This window comes from Bos indicus x Bos taurus, chromosome 17 (assembly GCF_003369695.1).
Source record: "Bos indicus x Bos taurus breed Angus x Brahman F1 hybrid chromosome 17, Bos_hybrid_MaternalHap_v2.0, whole genome shotgun sequence".
Lineage (NCBI taxonomy): Eukaryota > Metazoa > Chordata > Mammalia > Artiodactyla > Bovidae > Bos > Bos indicus x Bos taurus.
The window spans coordinates 18,120,959-18,146,639 of NC_040092.1; the positions used below are offsets into that span (position 1 = coordinate 18,120,959).

The following is a 25,681-nucleotide window of genomic DNA, read 5'->3' on the forward strand; positions in this document are numbered from 1 at the left end:
GAAAACAGATATCTGGGCTCCACACCAGAGCTTCTGATTAAGTATGTCTGAGTGAGGTCCTGTGCTGTGCTATGCCTAGTCGCTCAGTCATGTCCAATTCTTTGCAACCCCATGGACTATAGCCTGCCGGGCTCCTCCATCCATGGGGATCCTCCAAGCAAGAATACTGGAGTGGGTTGCCATCCCCTCTTACAGCAGATCTTCCCAACCCAGGGATTGAACCCAGGTCTCCCGCATTGTAGATGGATTCTTTACTGTCTGAGCCACCAGGGAAGCCCAAGAATATGGAGCTTATCTCTTCTTCAGGGGAACTTCCTGACCCAGGAAGTTCCTGGGTCTGAGCCACCTACTGTCTGAGCCACCAGGGAAGCCCAAGAATATGGAGCTTATCTCTTCTTCAGGGGAACTTCCTGACCCAGGAATCAAACTGAGATCTCCTGCATTGCAGGTGGATTCTTTACCAGCTGAGCTACCTGGGAAGCCTGGGTGAGGCCCTAGAATGCACATTTCTCGCAGGTTCCCAGGAGATGCTGCCACAGTGGTGGCCCAGGGGCCAGATCTGAGAACTCCAGGGCTAGAACAGTGTATCCAAATGTAAAAGGCATGCACTCTCTGATGGGGCAATACCATTTCCAGGAATCTGTCCCAAGAAAATAGTAGGACATGTGGGCAAAGGTGGCCACTCAAGGCTATCCCTTGAGTTATTATTCATTATCTCCATTAGGAACAACCTGAATGTCTACTGGTTGTTGATTGGTTAAGTAAATAATGGTACATTTATATCATGCAGGGAAAGGGTCTCAAATTAAAATACAATTTAAATGCACATTCCAGGGTTATTTTCAGAGAATCTAGGTTTGTAGGTATGAGACAGGGCCTGAGGAATCTTCTTTTTTAAGAAGCATCTTGTGATATTATTACTACAGAGCATCTAGGGAGCATATAGGGGCTCCAGAAGCCACTATAAAGAACATAGGAATAAAAAGTTTTTTAAAATTATGTAAATTTACTTAAAATACCAGGGGAGAGAACCATAGATGATATTGGGTAAAACTGTTGGAGAAAAAAAGTTTATAAAACAGCAAACTATTTTGTTCGCTGCCACATTACCAGTGTCCTTCAAAAACCTTCCCTGCGATACTGGAGATGGCCACCAGAGGGAAGTGGCGAAGCGCCCAAACGGGAGGTGGCACACTCAGGCCACCTGGGCTCCTCTTGCTTGAGACTGGTCTGGTCTCTTCAGAGCAAATGAGACCCCAGCTCCTCTCAGCAAAGGAGGGAGAGTATGGTCTGACCAGTTTATAGGGGCAGTGCACTCAGCTTCCTGTGAGAATGTGGGCTGGAGTTGTCAGATCTGATTTTTCTAGAGAAACCAGAAATCCACATTTTCATGTGGAATATCCTGACTTTTAAATGTTGGCAACTCACTAATTTTAAAATTTGGGTATGAAGGAGGCCAAGCAACAGAACAATGAAGGCTGTATTCATCAGTTTATGACCTCTGACTCCAGCCCTCTAGGTAAGAGTGAAGTCAGATGTTAGAATCCTAAATGTTTTTGACTTAAATCTGAACCCTACTTTGGGCAGAGGTGCCACAAGAGGGCAGAGATAAGGTCTCAAACACCCCCTCCAGTAACCCATCTCACCTCCACCCCCTTCATCCAGAACCACTCCATGTCATCTGTTTTATATACTCATGTTTCCCCATACCCTAGTTTAGAGAAAAACTTCGGTAGCTTTTAAGGAAAGCTTGGAAACTACTACTCCAGTCCGAATATGTCATTCTACAGGTGGGGAAACTGAGGCCCGGAGAAGGCGGGAGTTTGGCCATCTTTCCTCAGACACACTTGTCCTCACAACAGAGACAGGCTGTGTGGCTGAAGAAGAAAGGAGAGTGCCCTCAAGGTGACTGGGAAGGTCAAGGTCAGTTGCTGCTGCCTCCCACTGTGTGCAGGGCAGTCCTGGGCTTTGGGAATGGACAGGGCACCCACGAGGGCGCCTGTCCTCTGGAAGACAGGCCTCCTCTCCCCTTAGCTCTCTGGGCCACCCAGCCAAAGGAGGACCCCAGCTGGACAGTGGAAGGAGAATGAGATTGGGGGTACTTGCCCACCCTCCTGGCAGGTCATTCATTTGGCTACCGGCCACCAGTAAAGACACACAGACAGCCTTCTCCACATACCTGCCTCCTGGTTCCAGAAACTGCTCCCTCACCTCACCCATTCTGGAGCTCAGCTATGCGATTCTGCACATTCCCTCTTTAATTTCTTTAGACCTTTGTAAATAGTCTCTTTTTTAAAAGCTCACCTCTTTTTACCCATTTTGGGCATGCCATCTGTTTCCTGTGACAGCCCACCTCCGTTTCCACGTGTCAGCTGTACTATTATTATCTATCATTATTACTATCTATTAGAAGCTTTCTTTAAATTGACCAAATTTTGTGTAGTTTGTTTATCACTATTTGTTTACTGTTATTTTTACTACCTGGGCTACCCAGGTGGTGCAGTGGTAAAGAATCCACCTACGAATGCAGGAGACTCAAGAGGGGCAGGTTCGATCCCTGGATCAGGAAGATCCCCTTGCCTGAAGAATCCTATGGACAGAGGAGCCTGGTGGGCTACAATCCACGGGGTCACAAAGAGTTGGACATGACTGAGTAACTGAGCATGCACAGATATTACTACTACTTACCACCCTCAGGAATCCTCTCTATAGAATCACAATGCTCTGCAAGCTGTTCTTTCTAATCCTCATTAAAGTTAAATTCATCACTCATTTTGAAAAAATTAAAATGTTTTCCCCTGTCTTCTAGCTACTGTCTACTTGCATGTGGCCCTGCCTTCAGGAAATGGTGACATTGCAAAAGGAAGGGCTCCCCTAGGTTCCCACCCAGCACAGGGACCTCAGAGGGAAGAGTAATGAGTTCTCAGAGGAGGTGACATTTGTCAGGACTAATGGCTGGTATTGCATCAGAAGAAAAGTGGGAGGGGTGGGAAACAGCATGAGGGAAGTTTCAGAGAAGGGAAACAGGGGATGGCTGGGACTGGCAGCTGATGGGAGTGCCTTGAGGGTCGTGATGAGAGCTGAGCCTGCAGGGGCAGGTTGAAGCCAAATTCTGAAAGGACTGGAGTGTCATGCTAAGTTTAGACTCTCTCTGTGCAGAGAGTTCCAAAGGCTGTTTATGTGTGTTCTGGGGAGTAAGCAGCAGTTAAGTTTGGGAAATTACAGGTTCAACAAAGGTAAAGAGTTTCTTTACTGCAGGACTTATCAGAGCCTTTACTATGCTCGCGTACATCAGTTCTCTCCAAGATCAACTTACCATCTCTCCTCAATTCTACAAAGCTGTTTATTGACAGGGGTCAGCCAGCTCTTAAGGCAAAGGGCCACATAATCAGTATTTTGGATTTTTCAAGCCACCTATGGTCTGTCTTGCATATTTTTTTCTCTTACAACCCTTTAAAAATGTAAAAAACAATCTCAGCTCATGGGCTGTGCAAAAACAGGTCAAAGGCCATATCTGGCTGTGGCTATAGTTTACTGAACTCTGGATTATAAGACATACCATGGATTTTAAATGTCACTTCTCAGGGGTGAGGGGACATGAACCTATTAAGTGTATGTATCAACTGAAAGACAAATACCAGTTTCAGGAAGGCTAAAATGTAGAGGGGAGAACACTGGGGGAATATAGTATTTCCCAAACTTTTTTTGACTTGAAGTTCTTTTTTCTGCAGAGCAGCTCAAAGAGTGTTCTGAGGAACCTGCCTTGGGGAAGGCTACTGCGGGAGCAGGTGGGCCCCTGGGCTGGGAAAGGAGAGGTGCCCCGACCTGGATTCTCTCTATCTTCTTGTGCATCATCTCCATGTCATTGTTGAGCTCTGTGACATATGTGAACCGAGCAAAGTTCTTCTCCTCCTTGGCCAGAAACTCCTCGATGAGCTGATTCAGGTTCCCAGTCTTTGTGAGTTTCAGCAGCCGGAGGTGAGCCACCTCGTAGCTCTCAAAACTCGCACCCTTGCTCTTCTTCCCATACTTCTTTGCCTTGAGAGCTAGAAAAGGAAGAACCAGCAGCTGTGAGTCTGAAAGGGAAGCCGCTCAGAGCACAGCCTGGCAGAGGAAAGAGCTGCATAACATTACCACCGTGCCCCAGGGAGGGGGCTAGACTTTCCCAGGACAAGGAGGGGGAAAATGAGAGATGAAGTTTCTCAGAAACACACTTCTAGCCATACAGTGCAAATGAGAAGGTAGAAAGGGACAGAAGGGCTAAAAGACCAAAAATCAAATGCAGCTACACAGGGGGCCCTCTGAAGAGCTCAGATCTCAACCTGTTCAGGACAGAGTTAACATAGCAGCCCTGAGACTGCTCTGCTTAGAAAGGTCTGTTTGCAAGGCTGGCCCTTCACCTTCATCTGGGAACTTAAATGGTGAACATTTCCCTACACTGATATAAAACTGTCCGCAAATGGTTAAGAGTGGCTCCTGTGCCCTGACTGTATGGACAGTGTGGCCGAACACCTGCCCTCCTGCTGGGAGCCTGGAATCTTGGGATGTGCTGGGGAGAGAGGGCCTACACGACCAGCCCCCAGTAAGAATCTTGGGCATCGAGTCTCTAACGAGCTCCCCAAATAGATGACTCTTCACATGTGTTGTCAAAATTAGAGGCTGGAGGAATTAAGCATATCCTGTGTGACTCCACTGGGAGAAGATCCGGGAAGCTTGTGCCCGGTTTCCTCTGGACCTCGCCCCGTGCACCTTTTCTCCCTGCTGATGTGTCTACATCATAGCCATGTTTGCAATGATGTGCTGAGTCTCGTGAGTCCTCCTTCAGAATCTCCAAACATGGATAGGGCTGTGGCAACCTCCAATAAAACAAGTTGCTCCTCTAAATAATAGCAGCAGAGCCACAAGGTGAGGACATACCCTGTAGGTTAGGGATGGCGGATAAAATCCAACTCATCTAGCTAAATTTGAATTTCAGACAAACAATGTATTTTTTTTTACATAATTCTACATATTTATTTATTTATTTTTAATTTTATTTATTTTAAACTTTACAATATTGTATTGGTTTTGCCAAATATCGACATGAATCCGCCACAGTATACATGTGTTTCCCATCCTAAACCCTCCTCCCTCCTCCCTCCCCATACCATCCCTCTGGGTCGTCCCATTGCACCAGCCCCAAGCATCCAGTATCGTGCATCGAACCTGGACTGGCGACTCGTTTAATACATGATATTATACATGTTTCAATGCCATTCTCCCAAATCTTCCCACCCTCTCCCTCTCCCACAGAGTCCATAAGACTGTTCTATACATCAGTGTCTCTTTTGCTGTCTCATATACAGGGTTACAAACAATGTATTTTTAAAAGTATAAATATGTCCTAGTTGTAGATAAACCACAAATAATTCTTTAGTGTAAGTGTCTTTCAAATATTGCATGGGACTAAAATTTTATTCTTTGTGTATCTGCAACTTAAATTTAATGGTGTCTTGTATTTTTCTTTGCTAAATTTGGCAACCTTGCTACAAGGAGACTTGGGCACCTTCAGCTGAGAGAAAGAGGTATTCGGTGGAGAGAGAGATATACCTTCTTCCTTTTTGGACTGCTCCTCGAATTCAAGACGATCATTCAGCTTGATGAGCAAGAAGGATTTGAGCTTGGTTTCATGATCGTAGACACGCTCCAGCTCTCGGATCTCCAGGTTGTACTGAGAGATGTCCTTCTGCTGGCGGTCCTTCATGGCAGCCATTCGAGCCATGGCTTCCAGCCTGGGTGGGGGGAGGGGAGCACAACAGAGTCTGAGTGTCCAGAGGCTCCTTCCTTCTCCCCCACTTCTCCCTACCAGTCCAGACGGACTTCATTCCTGGGCAGTGATCATCCCTTCTTTTAATCATGGAGATTCCTGGGAGTAGAGGAACCACCTTCCTCACCTGAATGACAGGAGCTCACAACTCTAGACCACCGTCAGGAAATGATTTTCTATCGTCATCTCTGTCACCATCCTTATCATCATCACTACCACCACTGCCGTCAGCACCACCATCAGCATCACCATCACCCCATCACCACTACCAACACCATCACATCACCACCATCAGCATCATCAAACATCACCATTATCACTATCACCATCATCATCACCCCTTGTCAAGTAGAATACTATGCCCCAGCCACTCCCTTATATACTCATATGTTTTAATATTTATTTATTTGGGCTGCCCCAGGTCTTAGTTGTCACACATAGGATCTTCGATCTTCATCGTGGCATGCAGGATCTTCTTAGCTGCAGCAAGCAAACTCTTAGTCTCGGCATATGGGATCTAGTTCCCTGGCCAGGGATTGAACCTGGCTCGCTGCATTGGGAGTGTGAAGTCTTAGCCACTGGACCACCAGGGAATTCCCTATACTAACACTATTTAATCCTCACTTCCACCCAAAGAAGTCCTACAATAAATTAGTGGTGATGCAGCCAGGGTTCAAACCCAGATCTCTCTGGCTCCAAAACCTGCACTCTTCACATGTGAACTCATGCCTTTTGCCCCTCCGGGGGTGAAGCTGGAAAACAGTCCAGACTGAGAGGGATCCCTAGGACTACAGGCAGGGACACCTGGTGGAGATGATACAGAATAGGGGTTTAAATCTCAGCTCCACCACATCTGCCACTTACCTGGATCTCAGGTAAGCATTTTGACATCTCTAAGCCTCCATTCCCTGGCCTGTAAAATGGGGATAATAACTCCTAGGGTTGTGGTGAGGGTTGAAATACTACCCAGAGCATCTAGCATCATGCTTGGCAGACACACAACCAGGGCTCGGACTTACGATGATGATGGTTTCAGGTTCCTCAACGCATAAGCACAGCGGGTAGAGGGGTAAGAAGCCCAACAGGTGGCTGAGACATCTCTGCCCCCAAGAGTCTCTCCCCCAGCCTACCTCTGCTCGTAGGCCTGCGCAGACTGCTCGATGGCCACATTCATTGTTTTCTTCTTTGTCAACAGGCGCCGACGAAGATGCTGGTAGACGTTGTCGTAAGCAGCCTTCTCATGCCTCAGGTCCTCGATCTCCTTCCGGAGCTTCGCGTTGGTGGTCAGCATCTGGTCAAAGTGTACAGTGACCTGCGAGGAGGGCTGCGCTTCAAAACGAGGCTCACTCCTGGGGCGCGAGACAAGCTTCCAGAAGGCAGCCGGAGCGTTGAAGCGTCTTCCCCGCACCTCCCACCCCAGGCCCACAGAACCACGGTTGGAGCACTGCCTGGTCTGTGTGTACACCATCGTTCACCTTCTCCTGACTCAACCAATGAAATGTATGCCTGCTAATGGCTTCACGGACATCATTCTTTCCTTCTCCCAAGGGAGGGAGAGCTGTTTGCAGAGATTTTGTTTGGCCGCATTGCACCATGTGGGATCTTAATTCCCCATGTCCCAAGTGCATTCATGCACATGTGCTGTTGTGTCCAACTCTGTGCAACCTTATGGACTACAGTCCACCAGGCTCCTCTGTCCATGGGATTTCCCAGGCAAGAATACTGGGAAATACTGGGGTGGGTTGCAAAGTCATTTCTCCAGGGAATCTTCCCGACCTAGGGATCGAACGCATGTCTCCTGCACTATAGGTGGATTCTTTACCACTGAACCATAGGGAAAGCCCTTAGTTTCTCAACCAGGGATCAAACCTGTGCCCCCTGCAGTAGAAGCAGGGAGTCCTAACCATTGGACAGCCAGAGAATTCCCCCAGAAGACACCTTACGTACAAGATTCAAACGGGTTTCCAAAATGTGGATCTGTTTTTGCAATTTCCGGGGGTTATTGGCCTCCTGTATTTTTGTGAAGATCTGTCTTTGGTTTATAATTTTTTTCTCCATCTGAACAATCTGAAAAAAAGAGAGAGAGGGAAAAACCCAGCTGTGTTAACATCTGTATGGGGACAAATGCAATAGTTCACTAACTCAAGCATGCTAAAACAAAAACTACCATGTTATTTCTTTTCCTATGAATAGAATTTGAATTTCTCTCTTGGATGTGGACTCAGTCAGTTTGGGACAAAATGAGCAACTAAGAGTTTTTATTCTCACTTGTGCATGTAAATTTCACTCACATATGGGCAAAAATTTCACCTGATCCTAAAGCCACTGTTTTCCTGGAGAAATGGCATTGATTCTCTCAAGAAGCCTTCTGTAACCTTGTTTTTGTTTGGTTGGCAGGTTTTTTGTTTGTTTCTTTTTCTGACTCTTACAATAATGGGGATGCTAGCGACCCTTAAAGAGCAGGTCATGAGGTGTCAGACACCCTGCAACAAAAAATTGACCCCCATCCCTTGTGACTGTTTAGTGCACCTTGGATGTCAGGCAGGTGAAAATCCTCTCTATAATCTTCTGTACCTAGAATCAAATTGTCTTTTGCATATACACACACAACATTTTTCATTCTTTTTTTTTTTTTAACTTTTGGCTGTGCTGGGTCTTTGTTGCTGTGCATGGGCTTTCTCTAGTTGCAGAAAGCAGGGGCTACTCTCTAGTTGCGGTGCACAGGCTTCTCGTTGCTGTGACTTCTGTTGCTGCAGAGCACAGGCTCTACAGTGCACATGCTTCAGTAGTTGGGGCTCTTGGGCTGTAGAGCACAGGCTCAACAGTTGAGGAGCATGGGCTTAGCTGCTCCGCAGCAGGTGGGATCTTTTCCAGCCAGGGGTGAAGCCCACGTCTCCTGCATTGGCAGATGGACTCTTTACCACTGGACCACCAGGGAAGTCCTTTCATTCAGTTTTAATAGGCAAGCATCCAGGAATGGAGTCACTGTATAAATCAAGAGAATGTTCATTGATTTGTCTGGAACTTAACCAAGAGTTGGCCATCATTTTGGAAATCTTGACACCAGCACAACCTGGATCATCTTCTGGTTTTTGTTTGGCCATGCTGTGAGGCTTGTGGGCCTCTTAGTTCCCTGACCATGGATTGAACCTGGGCCACTGCAGTGAACACAGCAACTGCTAACCACTGGATGGCCAGGGAATTCCCATGGATCATCTTCTTTGAGTTGTGGATACAACAAGCCCAAATCAATGTGCAGTGTGGAATCTGGCCCACTGCCTGTTCTCATAAAGTCTTACTGGCACACAGCCATGCCCATTCTTTGCATTGTCTATGGCTGCTTTCAGGCTATGAAGGCAGAATGGAATAGCTGCAGCACAGACCACGTGGCATGTAAAGCCAGAATATTTACTATCAGGCCCTCTGTGGAGCAATTTGCCAGCCCTGTTCTAGATAAGTCAGGCCAAAATGAACATATCGAAATACATATAATTTAAGTATAAATAGCTTTCCTTTATGTTTCCTTTATATTATAGTTATAGCATCATATTGATTTAAAAGAAGAAGGGTAAAGGATTATATCATCTATAAATTTTACTTCAGGATTTAAAAGGAGGTATTATAAAATATTTGCTGTTAAAAAGAGGTGCTGGCAGTTGAGTGATTCATAATTTCAAGTGTCAATGACTAGAAAATGATTAAGTTCATTTAGGCTCAGGACTTGTTAAAAATATGCTTTCCTCAGAAGAACTTCCTCTGCTTTTATGGGCACAGATCTCAGCAGCCTCCCTTAAGGGGTAGCAGCTTGTATCAATTAGGAACACATGCAACAACAAATTACAGAAAGCCTGGCTAAATAGTGGTTTAAACAAATTATGGTTTATCTTTCTCTCGTAATACATTGATGGCTTAGGTTCAGTAACAGAAGGATGTAAGGACAAGATCTGTATAATTCACCTGACTTCTCCCTCAAAACATGGCTGCCACAGCACCAGCCTTCACAGTTATGTTCCATGGAGGAAAACAGAGGAAGAAATACGGATGAAGGATAAGACCTATATCTAAGACGTTTGCTCCTTCGAAGAAAAGCTATGAAAAATCTAGATATTATACTCAAAAGCAGAGACATCACTTTGCCAACCAAGGTCTGTCTAGTCAAAGCTATGGTTTTTCCAGTAGTCGTGTATGGATGTTAGACAATAAGGAAGACTGAGCGCTGAAGAACTGAGACTTTCAAACTTGAGAGTCCTTTGTAGAGCAAGGAGATCAAACCAGTCAACCTAAAGGAAATCAACCCTGAGTATTCATTAGAAGGACATATACTGAAGCTGGAGCTCCAATACTTGGCCACCTGATGCAAAGAGCTGACAATGGAAAAGACCTTGATGCTAGGAAAGATTGGATCTCACACAAAGGAAAAGTGGATCTCACACAAAACTGGCAAGGTATAGAAATGCTGCTTATGATTGACATCAGCCAGGTTTTGGACTTTAGCTGGAACACACTGTCTCCCTCCCCCACAAATTCCCTCAGAGCAAAATCAAATTGCTTCATCAGTGCTGACAAAGTCAGGTTCAAGTCAAGCCAGGTTCCTTTTCCACTTGGCTCTCCTTTCCTGTTCTATGCACCAGGCAACATCCTCAACACAAACCCACTCCAGCTCTCTTCTGATATAAAACAAATGACTTGCTTTGATTTATGGGAGGGTAGCGTCCTCCCCCATATATCAGGTGTGGCCTCTGCAGCTCTGAAGGGCTGCCTGTCCCTGCCTGAGCTGACCCCTAGAGTCCTCAGGTTCCAGCTCCTTGCCAAAGAAGTTATGGCATCAGCTCTTGTGACTAAATTCAGAGCTGTATTCCCTTTGGCACCTTTATGTCAGACACTGCTTTTGTGATGCTGAAAGTAATTAGGCTTCAGCCCAATGGGAGACATTACCCAAGCCTGTAGGTGAAGGGGAAATGCACTGCTACGCGAGATGCCCAGCAGGAATGCATCAGCTTATTAATTATTCTGTGAGGCCAAGCAGGGCCCAGTGGTATCCTTGCCTCCAGTGACCCCTTGAAAGGACAAAGTTCTGGACACTGTGTGGTGGACACAGCAGGAGGGGATCCTGGGAGCTGGGATGGAATTAGACCAAGAGGGTTTTTGTGCTGGGCAGTGAGTGCCATAGTCTTTGGAGGATTAGCAAACTAAATTGCCTTTTCTAATGTTTCTGAGAATCCACATCCCTGTTTCTTTTTTCAATTTTTCTTTGTTCACTTTTTAAAGCATTTTTTTCCCTTTGATGTGCACCATTTTTAAAGTCTTTATTGAATTTGTTACAATATTATGGGTTTTTTTTTAATGTTTTGGTTTTTTGACCACAAAGCATGTGGGATTTTAGTTCCCCAACCAGGGATCGAACCTGCACCGTCTGCATTGGAAAGCAAAGTCTTAATCACTGGACCACCAGGGAAGTTCCCTCTTTGTTCACGTTTATTGCCTTTTTCTCATACATTCATATATTCATTCATTCACTCATTCATCAATGTTTATCAAACCGCCGCTTGATGCCAGACAACAGGGGTATGACGGTATCCAAGACAGAGTGGCCCCTTCCCTCAGGGAACCTACAGTCTAGGACTGGAAGCAACCCAGGAAGCATGTTGAGTCCTAGAAGAGGGGAGACAGAAGATAATTTGGACACACACAGAAGGGGCACATAGCAGAGAAAAATGAAGGGACAATTATCCTGCATAAACAGCATTTGAGCTGAGACCTAAAGGATGAATAAGACTCCTGCAAGCAGAAAGGATGGGGCCCAGCACTCCAGGCAGAGGGAACAGCATGTGCAAAGGCAGAGATGAGACACAGCAGTGTGGGTCCATAAAGGCAGCCAGTGTGGATGGAGCACAGAGGACAAGGGAGGTGGGGGTATTTACTTCAGGTTCCAGAGTGCCCTACTTCTCTGAGTACCCCCACTGAGTGTGCTATTTGTTCCTGGCCAGGAACCTAATACCAGGGGGATATACTTTAAATTGGAAAGAGGCCATAGAAAAGGCCTCCCTGAGACCTGAGAAAGTCACCTTTAGGCTGAGAAACGGAGAAGGCAAATGGCACCTACTCCAGTACTCTTGCTTGGAAAACCCCATGGACGGAGGAGCCTGGTAGGCTGCAGTCCATGGAGTTGTGAAGAGTCGGACACGACTGAGCAACTTCACTTTCACTTTTCACTTTCATGCATTGGAGGAGGAAATGGCAACCCACTCCAGTGTTCTTGCCTGGAGAATCCCAGGGACAGGGGAGCCTTGTGGGCTGCCATCTCTGGGGTCGCACAGAGTCGGACACGACTGAAGCGACTTAGCAGCAGCAGCAGCAAGCTGAGAAAAAGATAAGCAACTAGGGTGAGGCATTTGGGGGCAGCATATGCAAAGGCCCTGAAGTGAGAAAAGACAGCATTATTTGCGGGGCAGGGGAGGGGTGGAGAGAAAGTCTTTTGCAGCTGGAGTGAGAAGACTTAAGGAAGGAATAACATGGGATGAGCCTAGAGGGGTAGGCAGGGGCTAGATCACATAGGGACTTTCAAACCACAGTAAGGGATGAATGCTGTCCAGCAAATGTCTCTAGCTCTTTGTTTTCTGGATCCATGAGGACTGCACTTCCTAGACCCTTTTGTGAATGGGTAGAGTTGACTATTTTTGGATGGGTATGGGCTCTGGGGGTATTTATGGGTTCTGTAGACTGTCTTGAGTCAATGGGTCATGAGCAGACGTGACACACTGGAGCACTCAATTGCCAGGGTGAGACCCTCAGGATCTCATTTTTTTCTACCACAACCCCTGGCAATGTCCAAGATGGGGGCTAACCCATCAGCCTGGCCGCAGGATGAGAGGACTTAAGAGCCCCTAGCCAATCCACAATAGACCATAAATCATGTACGAAAAAGAAGCCTTTGTTGTTTTAAACCACTGAGTTGGGGAGAGGGAGTGTTTGTTACTGCAGCATACCTAACCTCTCCTGACTGATACAGTAAGGATTTGGGAGTTTATTCTAAGTGTAATAGGGAGGCACTGGAGACCACAGTGGGGAAATGGATCAACAGAACTGAGAGATTAGGGGTTACAATGGTGGTAGAGACAGGTTTAGAAAGGCCAGCAGTGCAGCGTGTGGTGGGGAGCACACCTTCCCCTTGTTAACCCTTTAAGAGAAAGGGTTCTGGTTAACCCTTTAAGAGAAAGACCACACCTTCTCATCCAGTTCAGCCAACAGCAGTTTCATTGATTTAATCAGGGCCTCGTAGTCCTCCTTAGTTTGCAGCAGGAAACGCAGTTCCAAGTAGTTTTTCTCATTGAGATCCAGGTTCCTGGAGGACTTGATGAGATTCAAAAGCAGGGTGATCTCATCCTGCTCCTCCTGCAGGGTCTTGATTTCCTTGCTGTTGGGAAAGCAGCACATGATTAACTCTGAACCCCTGGCTTTGCCTGGATTGGACACTCCAGGCCCCTTGACCCTGAAAGGACACTCAGAGAGGTACTTCCCAACCCAGAGAGTTGGAAGGAACTCACACAAGGTCTCTAGTCCAGGTCCTGAACTTACATCACCTCTGACCCAGTTCACTGCAAATTCCACTGCTCTGTGCCCTTCTCTGAGTGATACCTTTTTTTTTCTCCTCAGAACAATTTGCAGCTGTGCCTGTCAGAACCCATTACCTAGACATGGTGGGAGCCCCCAAGTTTTCTTTTGCCAGCAGCTCACTGGCATCTGTCTGATGCTGCAGACCTTCTTTTCCAGCTTTCCAGCCAATTATCTCTGGTAATGACAGGCAAACCCATCAGACAGGATCTTTCGACTGTGCATCAACACAGAGCTGCACAGGAACCTCTAACCGCCACCAGCTCCTCTACTCAGGGGCTAATGATTTACGAAATTGGCTGACATGAGTCTTCTTTCTCTCCCTTGTCTACTCCAGAGAAGAAAGGGGGTCGAGGACATGGGCAAATGCAGACTTTGAAAAGAAAAGAAGGCTCGGGTGACTGCACAGCAATTGAACAATGTGAAATGGCACACAGGCTGAATTTCTTGCAAAGTCCTTGCAGCCTATTCCTGCTGTTCAGTGTGATTTGCAGGCTTGCTGCCTCAATGTCCTTTGGAAGCTTGGAGAAATGCAGCATTTCAGGTCCCAACCCAGGACCTACTGAATCAGAATCTGCTTTGCAACAAGATCCTCAGGTGACTTCTATGCACTTTAAAGTTTTGGAAGCACCACTCTAGAACAGTAAAGAACATTCAAGGGCAAAAGGTCTGCAAAGACTTTTCTATTAATGATAAAAAGTAAATATTTTAGGTTTTGTGGGCCAGAGGACCTCTGTTGCATCTACTCAACAGGGCAACCATATGAAACACAACAATGAATAGGTGTGGCTATGTGCCAATAAAACTTCATAAAAACAGGCAGCCAGTAAGACTTGGCTCATGAGCCACTACTGCTCTAAAGCAGCACTGTCCAGTAGATTATTCTGCAGTGATGGAAATGTTCTCTAGTTGCTCTGTCTGATAGCATCCACCAGGCACATGTGGCTACTGAGCACCTGAAATGTGGCTGGTGAAACTGAAGAACTGAATTTCTAATTTTATTAACTGTAACTAATTACCAATGTAAATGGCCACATGCTGCTAGGGACCACCAGAGAGCACACCTAGTTCTAGAGCATCTTGGCTTCTAAACCTGGCCCTTGGGACTTCTCTGCCCCTCTTAAGCCCCTTGTGAGAGGGGTTTTTGTAAAGCTACAGAGAAAAAAGAGAGAGAGCAGGATAATCCATCAAAGACAGGCTTTCAGGGTGTAGTAAGGTCAGAAAAAAAGCAAAACAAAGGTTTGTCCATCTTTAGGCAGGGCTGGGAGTGCAGTGAGGGGAGTGAGGTGCTTCAAAAATGAAGGAGATCTTCACTTTCAGGGTGGTGTAGGTGCAAGGTCAGCACTGGGGAAAAACACTTCCTTAAATATTGTACCCTAACCACCTCACTTAGCTCAACCCAGTTTTCCTCCTATTTGGGGTGTTTATGTCTACTCTTTCACTCCCCTCCTCCGCTCCAGTTCCATCACAGTGAAACCAGATCAAATGGGCTGGGGTAGGGTAGAGTAGGATGCAGAAGAGTAAGAAAGATTCAAGAAAAACTGAAGACACACCAGGAAGCAGGCATTCCCTGATGCCCACACCAAGGACAGACTGTGAATCAAGGTCTCCAGGCACAGAAGTGCAGGCTGTGGACTGCACAGCCCAAGGGAGCACCATCTACTTGAAAACATATCACCGATTTACTGATTTATTGTACTTTTCTGAGAGACAGTTCAGCTCAGTCGTTCAGTCATGTTCAACTCTTTGCGATCCCATGAACCGAAGCACGCCAGGCCTCCCTGTCCATCACCAACTCCCGGAGTCCACCCAAACCCATGTCCATTGAATCGGTGATGCCATCCAACCATCTCATCCTCTGTCATCCCCCTCTCCTCCTGCCCCCAGTCCCTCCCAGCATCAGAGTCTTTTCAAATGAGTCAGCTCTTCGCATCAGGTGGCCAAAGTATTGGAGTTTCAGCTTCAACATCAGTCCTTCCAATGAATATTCAGGACTGATTTCCTTTAGGATGGACTGGTTGGATCTCCTTGCAGTCCAAGGGACTCTTAAGAGTCTTCTCCAACACCACAGTTCAAAAGCATCAATTCTTCGGCACTCAGCTTTCTTTATAGTCCAACTCTCACATCCATACATGATCACTGGAAAAACCATAGCCTTGACTAGACAGACCTTTGTTGGCAAAGTAATGTTTCTGCTATTCAATATGCTGTCTAGGTTGGTCATAACTTTCCTTCCAAGGAGTAAGCATCTTTGGTCATGTTTTAACAAAATCTCTTCATAACAATGATGTTTCCAACAGATGGCAGTAAAGAATCTTGAGAAAAGGGTGCCTTTTTCTAATTCACATAGTGATCCCATATTGACTAGCAGTGGCTCTGAGTAAGCAAATCCATGGAAAATCTAAAGAACTCCTCTAGCCTCTGAACTTCGAACATCATCTAACAGTCAAATTTTCTTTCTAACAACAGGCAGTTACTGCCTGTATAAACATTTTACATGTAGTTAAGGAATCACCTTTCCTTGGACAGAATCTAAGAATGCCTGTTTAACGTTTGTTTCTTCAATCCCTGAGAACACCTTTCTGTTGCCCAAGGAAAACTATACATAATTTCTCGGGCAACTCAATTTCAAATATTCAGTCTTGAAGATCCCAAAGGGCCACACAAGCAGGAAACATCCTGTGGGGTATCCACTGCCGGGTGATTTCCCCTTCTCTGGGAACTCCCCACCTTCACTGCTAGAACCGCTGGGGATACCCATAGCTATTTTCCATCCTATAGTTCAACCCCCAGACTACAGCTGATTGGGCCAGAAGCAGACACCAGACCCAAGCTGAGACAATCAGATTCTCCCTCTCCTGAGAATTCTGGGATGGATTCTCAGAATTCTGGAATTGATTAAGGACAGTCTCTCTTTGTGGCCCTTGGTAGCTCAAGAATTGGAGGAAGCCATCTACCACCAGCCACAGCCGAGATTCAAGAGAAGGAAGAACAAAACCCATGTATTGAAAGAAACAGGAACCAGAAATGGCTTCTAGTTTGGATCCTTCCCTGAAACATGGGTGCTCTGCTCCCCTTGGGGTCCCCGAGACACCCTGAACTCTAAGAATATATCTCCTTTCCTCACTGAAGCTATCCCAGATGGGTCCATGCCCCAGAGGCCACATCAGAAGGCAAGCCCCATGAAACCAAAACCTCAAATTTTCTCTGACCATCACTTACCGCTGGTTCGTGATCTTCTGCTGGGAGCGGAAGTTAAAGGACTTCCGACTGTCCACCATCTTCCGGAACTGCTGCCTCAGCTTCCGAAGCTCCCCCTCAACCAGCTGCTCTTTGGTCTTCTCTGAAGGTTCCTGTGGACTTTCAGGGTCTTTTCTCCTGTGCTTTTTCTGGGTGATACAGGGTGGGTATTAAGCAACAGATTAGGTGACTAGAAAAGCCCACATTTCAACTCAAGGATGGAGGGCAAGAAGGGTGCTTGAGGCAGAGCTAGAGTTGAAAGACCACCCTTGGGTGATGTCAACTGCTTGTGTGTTACATGGAAAACCTGCCCTGGGTTGCTGGGGTGCAGAGGAGACTGGGTCTCATTATTACATACTGAAGAGGTGGCCTTGCTGTGTGACCTTGGGTGAGTCACTTAACATCTCTGAGTCTCCAGTCTTTCATCTATAAAATGGGTGCACACAGATTTGCTGTCAAGATCCCATAAGCTAATATGTATTTAGTGGACAACACAATGCCTAACCCCACAGTAAACCCTCTATATATAGGAGCTATTATTACCCACCGTTGGCATCTTGAAGGAATTGTGCTTTTCCTCTGTTCAGACACCGTACCCAAGGGAGCTCAAAGCCAGCAAGTGCTCCTTTCTCTCTCTGCAATGCCCTGTCCACAGTGGCAAAACAAAGAAAACTTGTGAGCCACCCCTGCTGGTGGTGCTGGACCCAGCAGCACCCTCTCCCTCCTCCCACAGTTTGGCACCAGAGGAGGACACGACAGATGGCTGCCCGGGTGTGAGAAGAGGCCTTTTTTTTTTTTTTTTTTTTTAAGCAATGTTTTCCTGAAACCTGTTCCTCTCACAATTTATTATTAGGAGCCAGGCAGATGGTTCTGGCATGTTGGTTACCCCCTTGCTCCCTGTGTTCCCAAAGAAGAGGGGCGAAATGGCATCAAGGCAGTGTGTCCTCTGATGGGGTTACATCGAAATTCACCCAGCTTCAGCCGTGAGGACAACCGTCCCTTGCTTTTAAAAGCAGGAGCCAGTGGTACGGAGAGGCATTAGGTATTCAGAGGCGGGAACAATGCTAATACTACGAGCCCATAGGGTTGTAAGATCCACTGCACCCCAACTTCCAGACTTCAGGAACTAAATTCCTAAACTAGAAACTCTGAGCTCTGCCACCCACTGAAGGTTCCTACAGTGCAGTGGTTTAAAGCATTGCTGTATCAACCATCAAATCTCAGCAAAAATTCCTCCGTGGCCACTTGTTAATTTGGACAAGTCATTTCAGTTTTCTGGGCCTTGGTTTCCTCATCTGGGAAATAGGAGAAATTCTAGAAGCCATTTCAGGTTGTTCAGCATGTAAGGCACTAAACCAGGCACAAAGTAAGAACGCAGTAAATGATACCTGTTATGATATGGTGTGATATGGGTCTTTTCATATGATGACAGTTCAGCATAAAAAATAGTTATGTGGGCTTATGGGGCATCCAGCATTCCTCTGTCTCCTGTAGCAATACCTGGAATTTCCAGTAGGAAGCCACACCCTCCCTCACTCCTGGTCATTTCCGGATTGGAACCTGTGACTCTGGATGGGCCGATCATAGTGCCAGAACCCTGGCCAATCTGCATAATCTCAGGGCCCTGGCCTGAGGGATCAATTCCATGATCAGTCCATGACCCCAAGCAGAGTAAATGGTGGAATTTAAGCTTGCACATTCAGGAAGGGAGAAATTCTGTTTCCCACTGCACTTTAACCTATGTGAATGAGGTTGCGAGTGGCTGGCAACCATCTTGCCTCTTCAGGGAGCCTAAGAATAAAGCTATCTTGGAGGACAGAAGACAAACTCAAGAGAAATTTAACCTTGGGGGAATCATCTGAGACCCTGGATATAGCCAAGCCTGAAGATACTCTGGGTCATGTCCAATTACATGAATCAGCATATTCATTTTAAGTAATCCAAGATGAGTTTTCTGTTGCTTGCAACCAAATGAGTTCTCATGCCTGAAGTAACTAAATCTCTTCAGCACACAAACTAAGAGGCTGCTGCTGCTGCTGCTAAGTCACTTCAGTCATGTCCAACTCTGTGTGACCCCATAGATGGCAGCCCACCAGGCTCCTCATCCCTGGGATTCTCCAGGCAAGGACACTGGAGTGGGTTGCCATTCCCTTTTCCAAAACTAAGAGGCTACTGTGTGCTAAAAACATTGTAGGGAATTGAGGTGTAAGTCAACCTTCAAGGTGCTATGAACCCTGCCCTAGGTAAAATAGTGGGAAAAGGTGCACAAAGAAGATGATTTTCAATTTGGGTTTTGAAGGATTAATATGAGTTCACCATGCAGAGAAGAAAAGTGGGGAAGAAATTGGGGGTAAAGAGAACTGTCTGGGCAAAGGCTGAGCAGCAAGTTAATAAAAGGAGTGTTCAGAGACAGGTGTGTGCTCTAGTATAGATCGCAGCACCCACTGGGAATAGCCAAGAGGTTTGGAAAAGCCAGGATGTTCCTTAAAAGCAGGGGTGTAATATCAGCCTTTAAGAGATGAGGCAATTGTCTCCCAACAACGACTTCTCCTTCATGAAGAATTGTTGCCACGGTAGCTGCCTGACCAGGGCTTATACTTCCCAACTCCTCCTGAATCCATGCAGGCCTATGAATTCTCACCCATGGGATGTGAGCACAGAGATGTGTCCCTTCCAGACCATGACTTTAAGAAGTGGATGTGACATTTCCATCTTCTCTCCCCCACTCTGACATTTATGGGAAGTGCAACCACAGATGGGCAGAGCCACAAGACAGGTCCCCTAAACCAACTTGTGGAAGAAGTCACCTGCCAACCATGAACATCCTCATTGGACTGTTACCAAAAAAAGAAATTAATTTCTATTATGCTAAGCCAATGAAATGTGGGAATGTTATAGCTAGCATGACTCTTAGAACAGCCTAAGTTCTTCTTAACAGGACTCATTTTGTCCTTCCTCAATGTGCCCGGTTCTAGAGGATGAATCATGATTGGTTCCCACTAATCCTAGTAACCCTATTTCCCTTTGTCAATGATTGGTCAAAAGATGAGCATGTGACCCAGATCTGGCCAATGAGACTTCAGAAAAAGTCTATTCCTATTCCTTTATGACAAAAAGAGCTTGTCCATATTCTCCTTTCTTTTGCTTTTGGAAATTATTGTGAAAGAATGATAGTTGGTGCTGGAGCAACCATCCTGTGACCATGAGGAGAAATATCACTGTCACACTAAAGAGAGAGAAGAAATATGGGGGGAAATTTAGGTCCTCATTGACACTGTTTGCCACTGCCCCATTCTTAGAACAGCCTACCTCTTGGCTTCTTGTTAAGTGAAATAGTTAAGTGTCACTACTGTTTAAGGTACCCTTATCGAGTATTTTCTTCACTGCAGCCGACAGCATTCCTGCCTTACATGACCCACTACCTTGAAAATGATTCTCTAGCTGCTGGGTGACAGGACAGTAGTGACTGAGACTATAGGACCTTTGACATTTCCCTAATATGTTCTAGGGGGTTTCTAGAGGGTTTGGAGACTAACCGAATTTTGGTAAATCACAGCTGAAGGAAAACATCTATTTGTGGAAAATTTCCACATATAGGGAAGTAGAGTAAAGACTAAAGTTCTATAGCTTGGTTATTTCTGGAACAGCTCTCAAGGTAGGCCTAGAGGCTATAGCAGGATTTATTAGACTGAAAAGATTTGGCCAAAGGACACTCACTTTAGATCAGATCAGATCAGGTCAGATCAGTTGCTCAGTCATATCTGATCTTCGCGACCCCATGAATCGCAGCACGCCAGGCCTCCCTGACCATTACCAACTCCCGGAGTTCACTAAGACTCATGTCCATTGAGTCAGTGATGCCATCCAGCCATCTCATCCTCTGTCGTCCCCTTCTCCTCTTGCCCCCAATCCCTCCCAGCATCAGAGTCTTTTCCAATGAGTCAACTCTTCACATGAGGTGACCAAAGTACTGGAGTTTCAGCTTTAGCATCATTCCTTCCAAAGAAATCCCAGGGCTGATCTCCTTCAGAATGGACTGGTTGGATCTCCTTGCAGTCCAAGGGACTCTCAGGAGTCTTCTCCAACACCACAGTTCAAAAGCATCAATTCTTCGATGCTCAGCCTTCTTCACAGTCCAACTCTCACATCCATACATGACCACAGGAAAAACCATAGCCTTGACTAGACGAACCTTTGTTGGCAAAGTAATGTCTCTGCTTTTGAATATGCTATCTAGGTTGGTCATAACTTTCCTTCCAAGCAGTAAGCGTCTTCTAATTTCATGGCTGCAGTCACCATCTGCAGTGATTTTGGAGCCCAGAAAAATAAAGTCTGACACTGTTTCCACTGTTTCCCCATCTATTTCCCATGAAGTGATGGGACTGGATGCCATGATCTTCATTTTCTGAATGTTGAGCTCTAAGCCAACTTTTTCACTCTACACTTTCACTTTCATCAAGAGGCTTTTTAGTTCCTCTTCACTTTCTGCCATAAGGGTGGTGTCATCTGCATATCTGAGGTTATTGATATTTCTCCCGGCAATCTTGATTCCAGCTTGTGTTTCTTCCAGTCCAGCGTTTCTCATGATGTACTCTGCATATAAGTTAAATAAACAGGGTGATGATACACAGCCTTGACATACTCCTTTTCCTATTTGGAAGCAGTCTGTTGTTCCATGTCCAGTTCTAACTGTTGCTTCCTGACCTGCATACAGGTTTCTCAAGAGGCAGGTCAGGTGGTCTGGTATTCCTATCTCTTTCAGAATTTTCCACAGTTTATTGTGACCCACACAGTCAAAGGCTTTGGCTAGTCAATAAAGCAGAAATAGATGTTTTTCTGGAACTCTCTGCTTTTTCCATGATCCAGCGGATGTTGGCAATTTGATCTCTGGTTCCTCTGCCAGCTTGAACATCAGGAAGTTCACGGTTCACATATTGCTGAAGCCTGGCTTGGAGAATTTTGAGCATTACTTTACTAGCGTGTGAGATGAGTGCAATTGTGCAGTAGTTTGAGCATTCTTTGGCATTGCCTTTCTTTGGGATTGGAATGAAAACTGACCTTTTCCAGTCCTGTGGCCACTGCTGAGTTTTCCAAATTTGCTGACATATTGAGTGCAGCACTTTCACAGCATCATCTTTCAGGATTTGGAATAGCTCAACTGGAATTCTATCACCTCCACTAGCTTTGTTCGTAGTGATGCTTTCTAAGGCCCACTGGACTTCACATTCAGGATGTCTGGCTCTAGGTCAGTGATCACACCATCGTGATTATCTGGGTCGTGAAGATCTTTTTGTACAGTTCTTCCGTGTATTCTTGCCATCTCTTCCTAATATCTTCTGCTTCTGTTAGGTCCATACCATTTCTGTCCTTTATCGAGCCCATCTTTGCATGAAATGTTCCTTTGGTATCTCTGATTTTCTTGAAGAGATCTCTGGTCTTTCCCATTCTGTTGTTTTCCTCTATTTCTTTGCATTGATCGGTGAGGAAGGCTTTCTTATCTCTCCTTGCTATTCTTTGGAACTCTGCATTCAGATGTTTATATCTTTCCTTTCCTCCTTTGCTTTTTGCTTCTCTTCTTTTCACAGCTATTTGTAAGGCCTCCCCAGACAGCCATTTTGCTTTTTTGCATTTCTTTTCCATGGGGATGGTCTTGATCCCTGTCTCCTGTACAATGTCACGAACCTCATTCCATAGCTCATCAGGCACTCTATCTATCAGATCTTAAATCTATTTCTCATTTCCACTGTATAATCATAAGGGATTTGATTTAGGTCATACCTGAATGGTCTAGTGGTTTTCCCTACTTTCTTCAATTTAAGTCTGAATTTGGCAATAAGGAGTTCATGGTCTGAGCCACAGTCAGCTCTTGGTCTTGTTTTTGCTGACTGTATAGAGCTTCTCCACCTTTGGCTGCAAAGAATATAATCAATCTGATTTCGGTGTTGACCATCTGGTGATGTCCATGTATAGAGTCTTCTCTTGTCTTGTTGGAAGAGGGTGTTTGCTATGACCAGTGCATTTTCTTGGCAAAACTCTATTAGTCTTTGCCCTGCTTCATTCCGTATTCCAAGGCCAAATTTGCCTGTTACTCCAGGTGTTTCTTGACTTCCTACTTTTGCATTCCAGTCCCCTATAATGAAAAGGACATCTTTTTTGGGTGTTAGTTCTAAAACGTCTTGTAGGTCTTCACAGAACCGTTTAACTTCAGCTTCTTCAGCGTTACTGGTTGGGGCATAGACTTGGATTACTGTGATATTGAATGGTTTGCCTTGGAAACGAACAGAGATCATCCTGTTGTTTTTGAGATTGCATCCAAGTACTGCATTTTGGACTCTTTTGTTGACCATGATGGCTACTCCATTTCTTCTGAGGGATTCCTGCCCGCAATAGTAGATATAATGGTCATCTGAGTTAAATTCACCCATTCCAGTCCATTTCAGTTCACTGATTCCTAGAATGTCGACATTCACTCTTGCCATGTCTTGTTTGACCACTTCCAATTTGCCTTGATTCATGGACCTGACATTCCAGGTTCCTATGCAATATTGCTCTTTACAGCATCGCACCTTGCTTCTATCGCCAGTCACATCCACAGCTGGGTATTCTTTTTGCTTTGGCTCCATCCCGTCATTCTTTCTGGAGTTATTTCTCCACTGATCTCCAGTAGCATATTGGGCACCTACTGACCTGGGGAGTTTCTCTTTCAGTATCCTATCATTTTGCCTTTTCATACTGTTCATGGGGTTCTCAGGGCAAGAATACTGAAGTGATTTGCCATTCCCTTCTCCAGTGGACCACATTCTGTCAGATCTCTCCACCATGACCCGCCCATCTTGGGTTGCCCCACGGGCATGGCTTAGTTTCATTGAGTTAGACAAGGCTGTGGTCCTAGTGTGATTAGATTGACTAGTTTTCTGTGAGTATGGTTTCAGTTTAGGACCTCTTTAAATTATAGAATTTTGTACAGCTCCAATTTCATATGGTCCAGGAGCTTTTCTATATCTAAAGACTTTTGATCCTAAGTGGATCTGTAATGCACCTTTCTAAAAGTATGACTAAAAAATATCTGACATTCACTGACAATGTGATTTCTCTCTCTGATCTTCAGTCTTCTCATCTGTCAAATGGAGATACTCATCCACATGCTCAGTACAAAATAATGTATATAAAGCTCTTTGCGCAGAGCCTAGCACATAATAGCTGCCTGATGAAGGTACTTGTCTGTGAATCACGATTTTTAAGTATCAGTTTATCTTGCCCTTGAGCTAATTGGCTGTGTTGTGTGTTTTCCCCCAAGAACTGGAGACTCCATCAACTTCTACCTTTTTGCTGATACACACACACACACACACACACACACACACACACACACACACAGAACCAGGCTCCTCCTGGGACACTGGCTTTTCTCCAGCTTCTAGACGCCAACACAGACCTTTCTGTGCCCTCTGGGCTGGGCCCATTCTGTTCCCTGGGAAGAGATCCACCCTCATTCACACAGCTTGGACTTCAGAGAGCCCTGCAGGGTGTCCTGGCCCCTGGCACACCACCCTCTTGGTCAGGGCTCTCAAACTCAAGGCCCAAGGGGCAAATTCAACCTCCTTCAGTTCTGGTTAGCAGGCAGTGTTTTTAAATGTGAATGTGGGTCATGCCCTCTCTCTCCTGGCTACAGGCTCTATTCCTCCCCCTTGCCTAACTCCTCCTCCCCTCAATTCCCACATTTCCTGTATTGGGAGCCAGCAAGAATTTGAGAATGCAGTTCTTGGGAGGAATCTCAGCGCTGCCCATGCAATGGAAAGTGTTAGCAAATCCAGAGGTCTGGGTCAAGGAGCATCATGAAAGTGCCTCCAGCTCCCTGGACCTCAGTCTACCCACTACAGTATCTGTAATCCTGGGCACATGATTAGCTCTTAGCAAATACTATTGGAATGAATGAAGTCTCCTAGTGGGTGGAGACTTTATTGTCTAATATTTAATTAGCTGAGGTAGAGGGGGCAGACTCCTCCTCTGTTGCTGAATTTTAACAATCTGCCCTTAAAAGAAAATCCTGACACCACCCCCCGCCCCAAAAGGGCTCTGCAGGGCCCCTCGGACAGTCTACTATGTGGATTATAAATGCCAAGTCTGAGAGAGAAGGATCCTACCAAAATTAAGTCAAGGCTGCATAACCTGGTGGAATGTTAAAACATATGCTTGCAGCACTAAGCGGGGTGCAGAACACAAATTTTTTAAAATTGGGACAGTTTCGGGGGTGGAGTGAAAGTTTCTTGGGCTTTCTTGGAGTTATTTTACACACTGTAATTTATTTACGTTTAATTGAGGGGGGCCAGGATATTTTCCAAGTTTAGGGGCAGCTAAACCTCTGAAGTCGGGGGCCAGGGGCAGCCACCAGGTATCTGGTTTCCCCAGCAGGGAGCGCTGTGACGCAGCAGGCGCGGCTGCATGCGCAGAGAAACTCACCAGCGGCGGCGCTCAGGACCGCTCCCACCGCGTGTCCGACGTCGGCCACAGCTGCGTGTCGGACGGCTCTGGGAGAACTTCTAGCTGCACCGCTGCGCCGGGCGGCGCCGACCCCCAGCCCCAGGTCCGGGCGTTCTCGGACCCCTGGAACGGCGCCTTTGTGACTCGCACAGACGGACGTTCTCCCCTGGAAGGTGCTGGGAGGGTGCAGGGCCCTTAAGTGAGAAGCAGAACAGCAGATCAGAGGAAGGGGATTTTGGGGGAGGGCAAGAAGGGTAGCGACACTCTCCTCGGAGACACCCCTTACAGACTAACTGAACCCTCACAGCACTACTTGACTCAGTGACCGCTATCCTTCCGTGACTTGGCCACTCACACCGCCATTCAAGCTCCAATGTGCTCTTATTCACACGAATCTTCTCCCCCCTCACATTCGACGTCCTTACAGCAATCCTACTGGGTGCATACTTTACATACACAAACGCAAAGGAACCCAGATCTTCCTGCTTTGAAAACAAATACCCACAGGTGCAGGGGAATTTGTCCGTCAATTTTCTTAAGGAG

At 46.0% G+C, this 25,681-nt stretch overlaps 1 protein-coding gene across 1 annotated transcript in view; it reads right to left on the reverse strand.

Annotated features, from left to right (window-relative positions):
• The window catches only part of CCDC63 (coiled-coil domain containing 63), a 37,993-nt gene extending 12,767 nt beyond the window's left edge, over nucleotides 1–25,226 (reverse strand). Inside the window, exons 1-8 of the mRNA XM_027513537.1 lie at nucleotides 25,118–25,226; nucleotides 17,205–17,302; nucleotides 16,640–16,806; nucleotides 13,031–13,220; nucleotides 7,754–7,873; nucleotides 6,937–7,118; nucleotides 5,590–5,771; nucleotides 3,826–4,046 (exon numbers count right to left, since the gene is read on the reverse strand). Of these exons, the coding sequence (XP_027369338.1) occupies nucleotides 3,826–4,046; nucleotides 5,590–5,771; nucleotides 6,937–7,118; nucleotides 7,754–7,873; nucleotides 13,031–13,220; nucleotides 16,640–16,806; nucleotides 17,205–17,213 (1,071 nt within the window). The 5' untranslated portion in view covers nucleotides 17,214–17,302; nucleotides 25,118–25,226. The remainder of the gene's footprint in view (nucleotides 1–3,825; nucleotides 4,047–5,589; nucleotides 5,772–6,936; nucleotides 7,119–7,753; nucleotides 7,874–13,030; nucleotides 13,221–16,639; nucleotides 16,807–17,204; nucleotides 17,303–25,117) is intronic.
• Nucleotides 25,227–25,681: the final 455 nt, after the last annotated feature.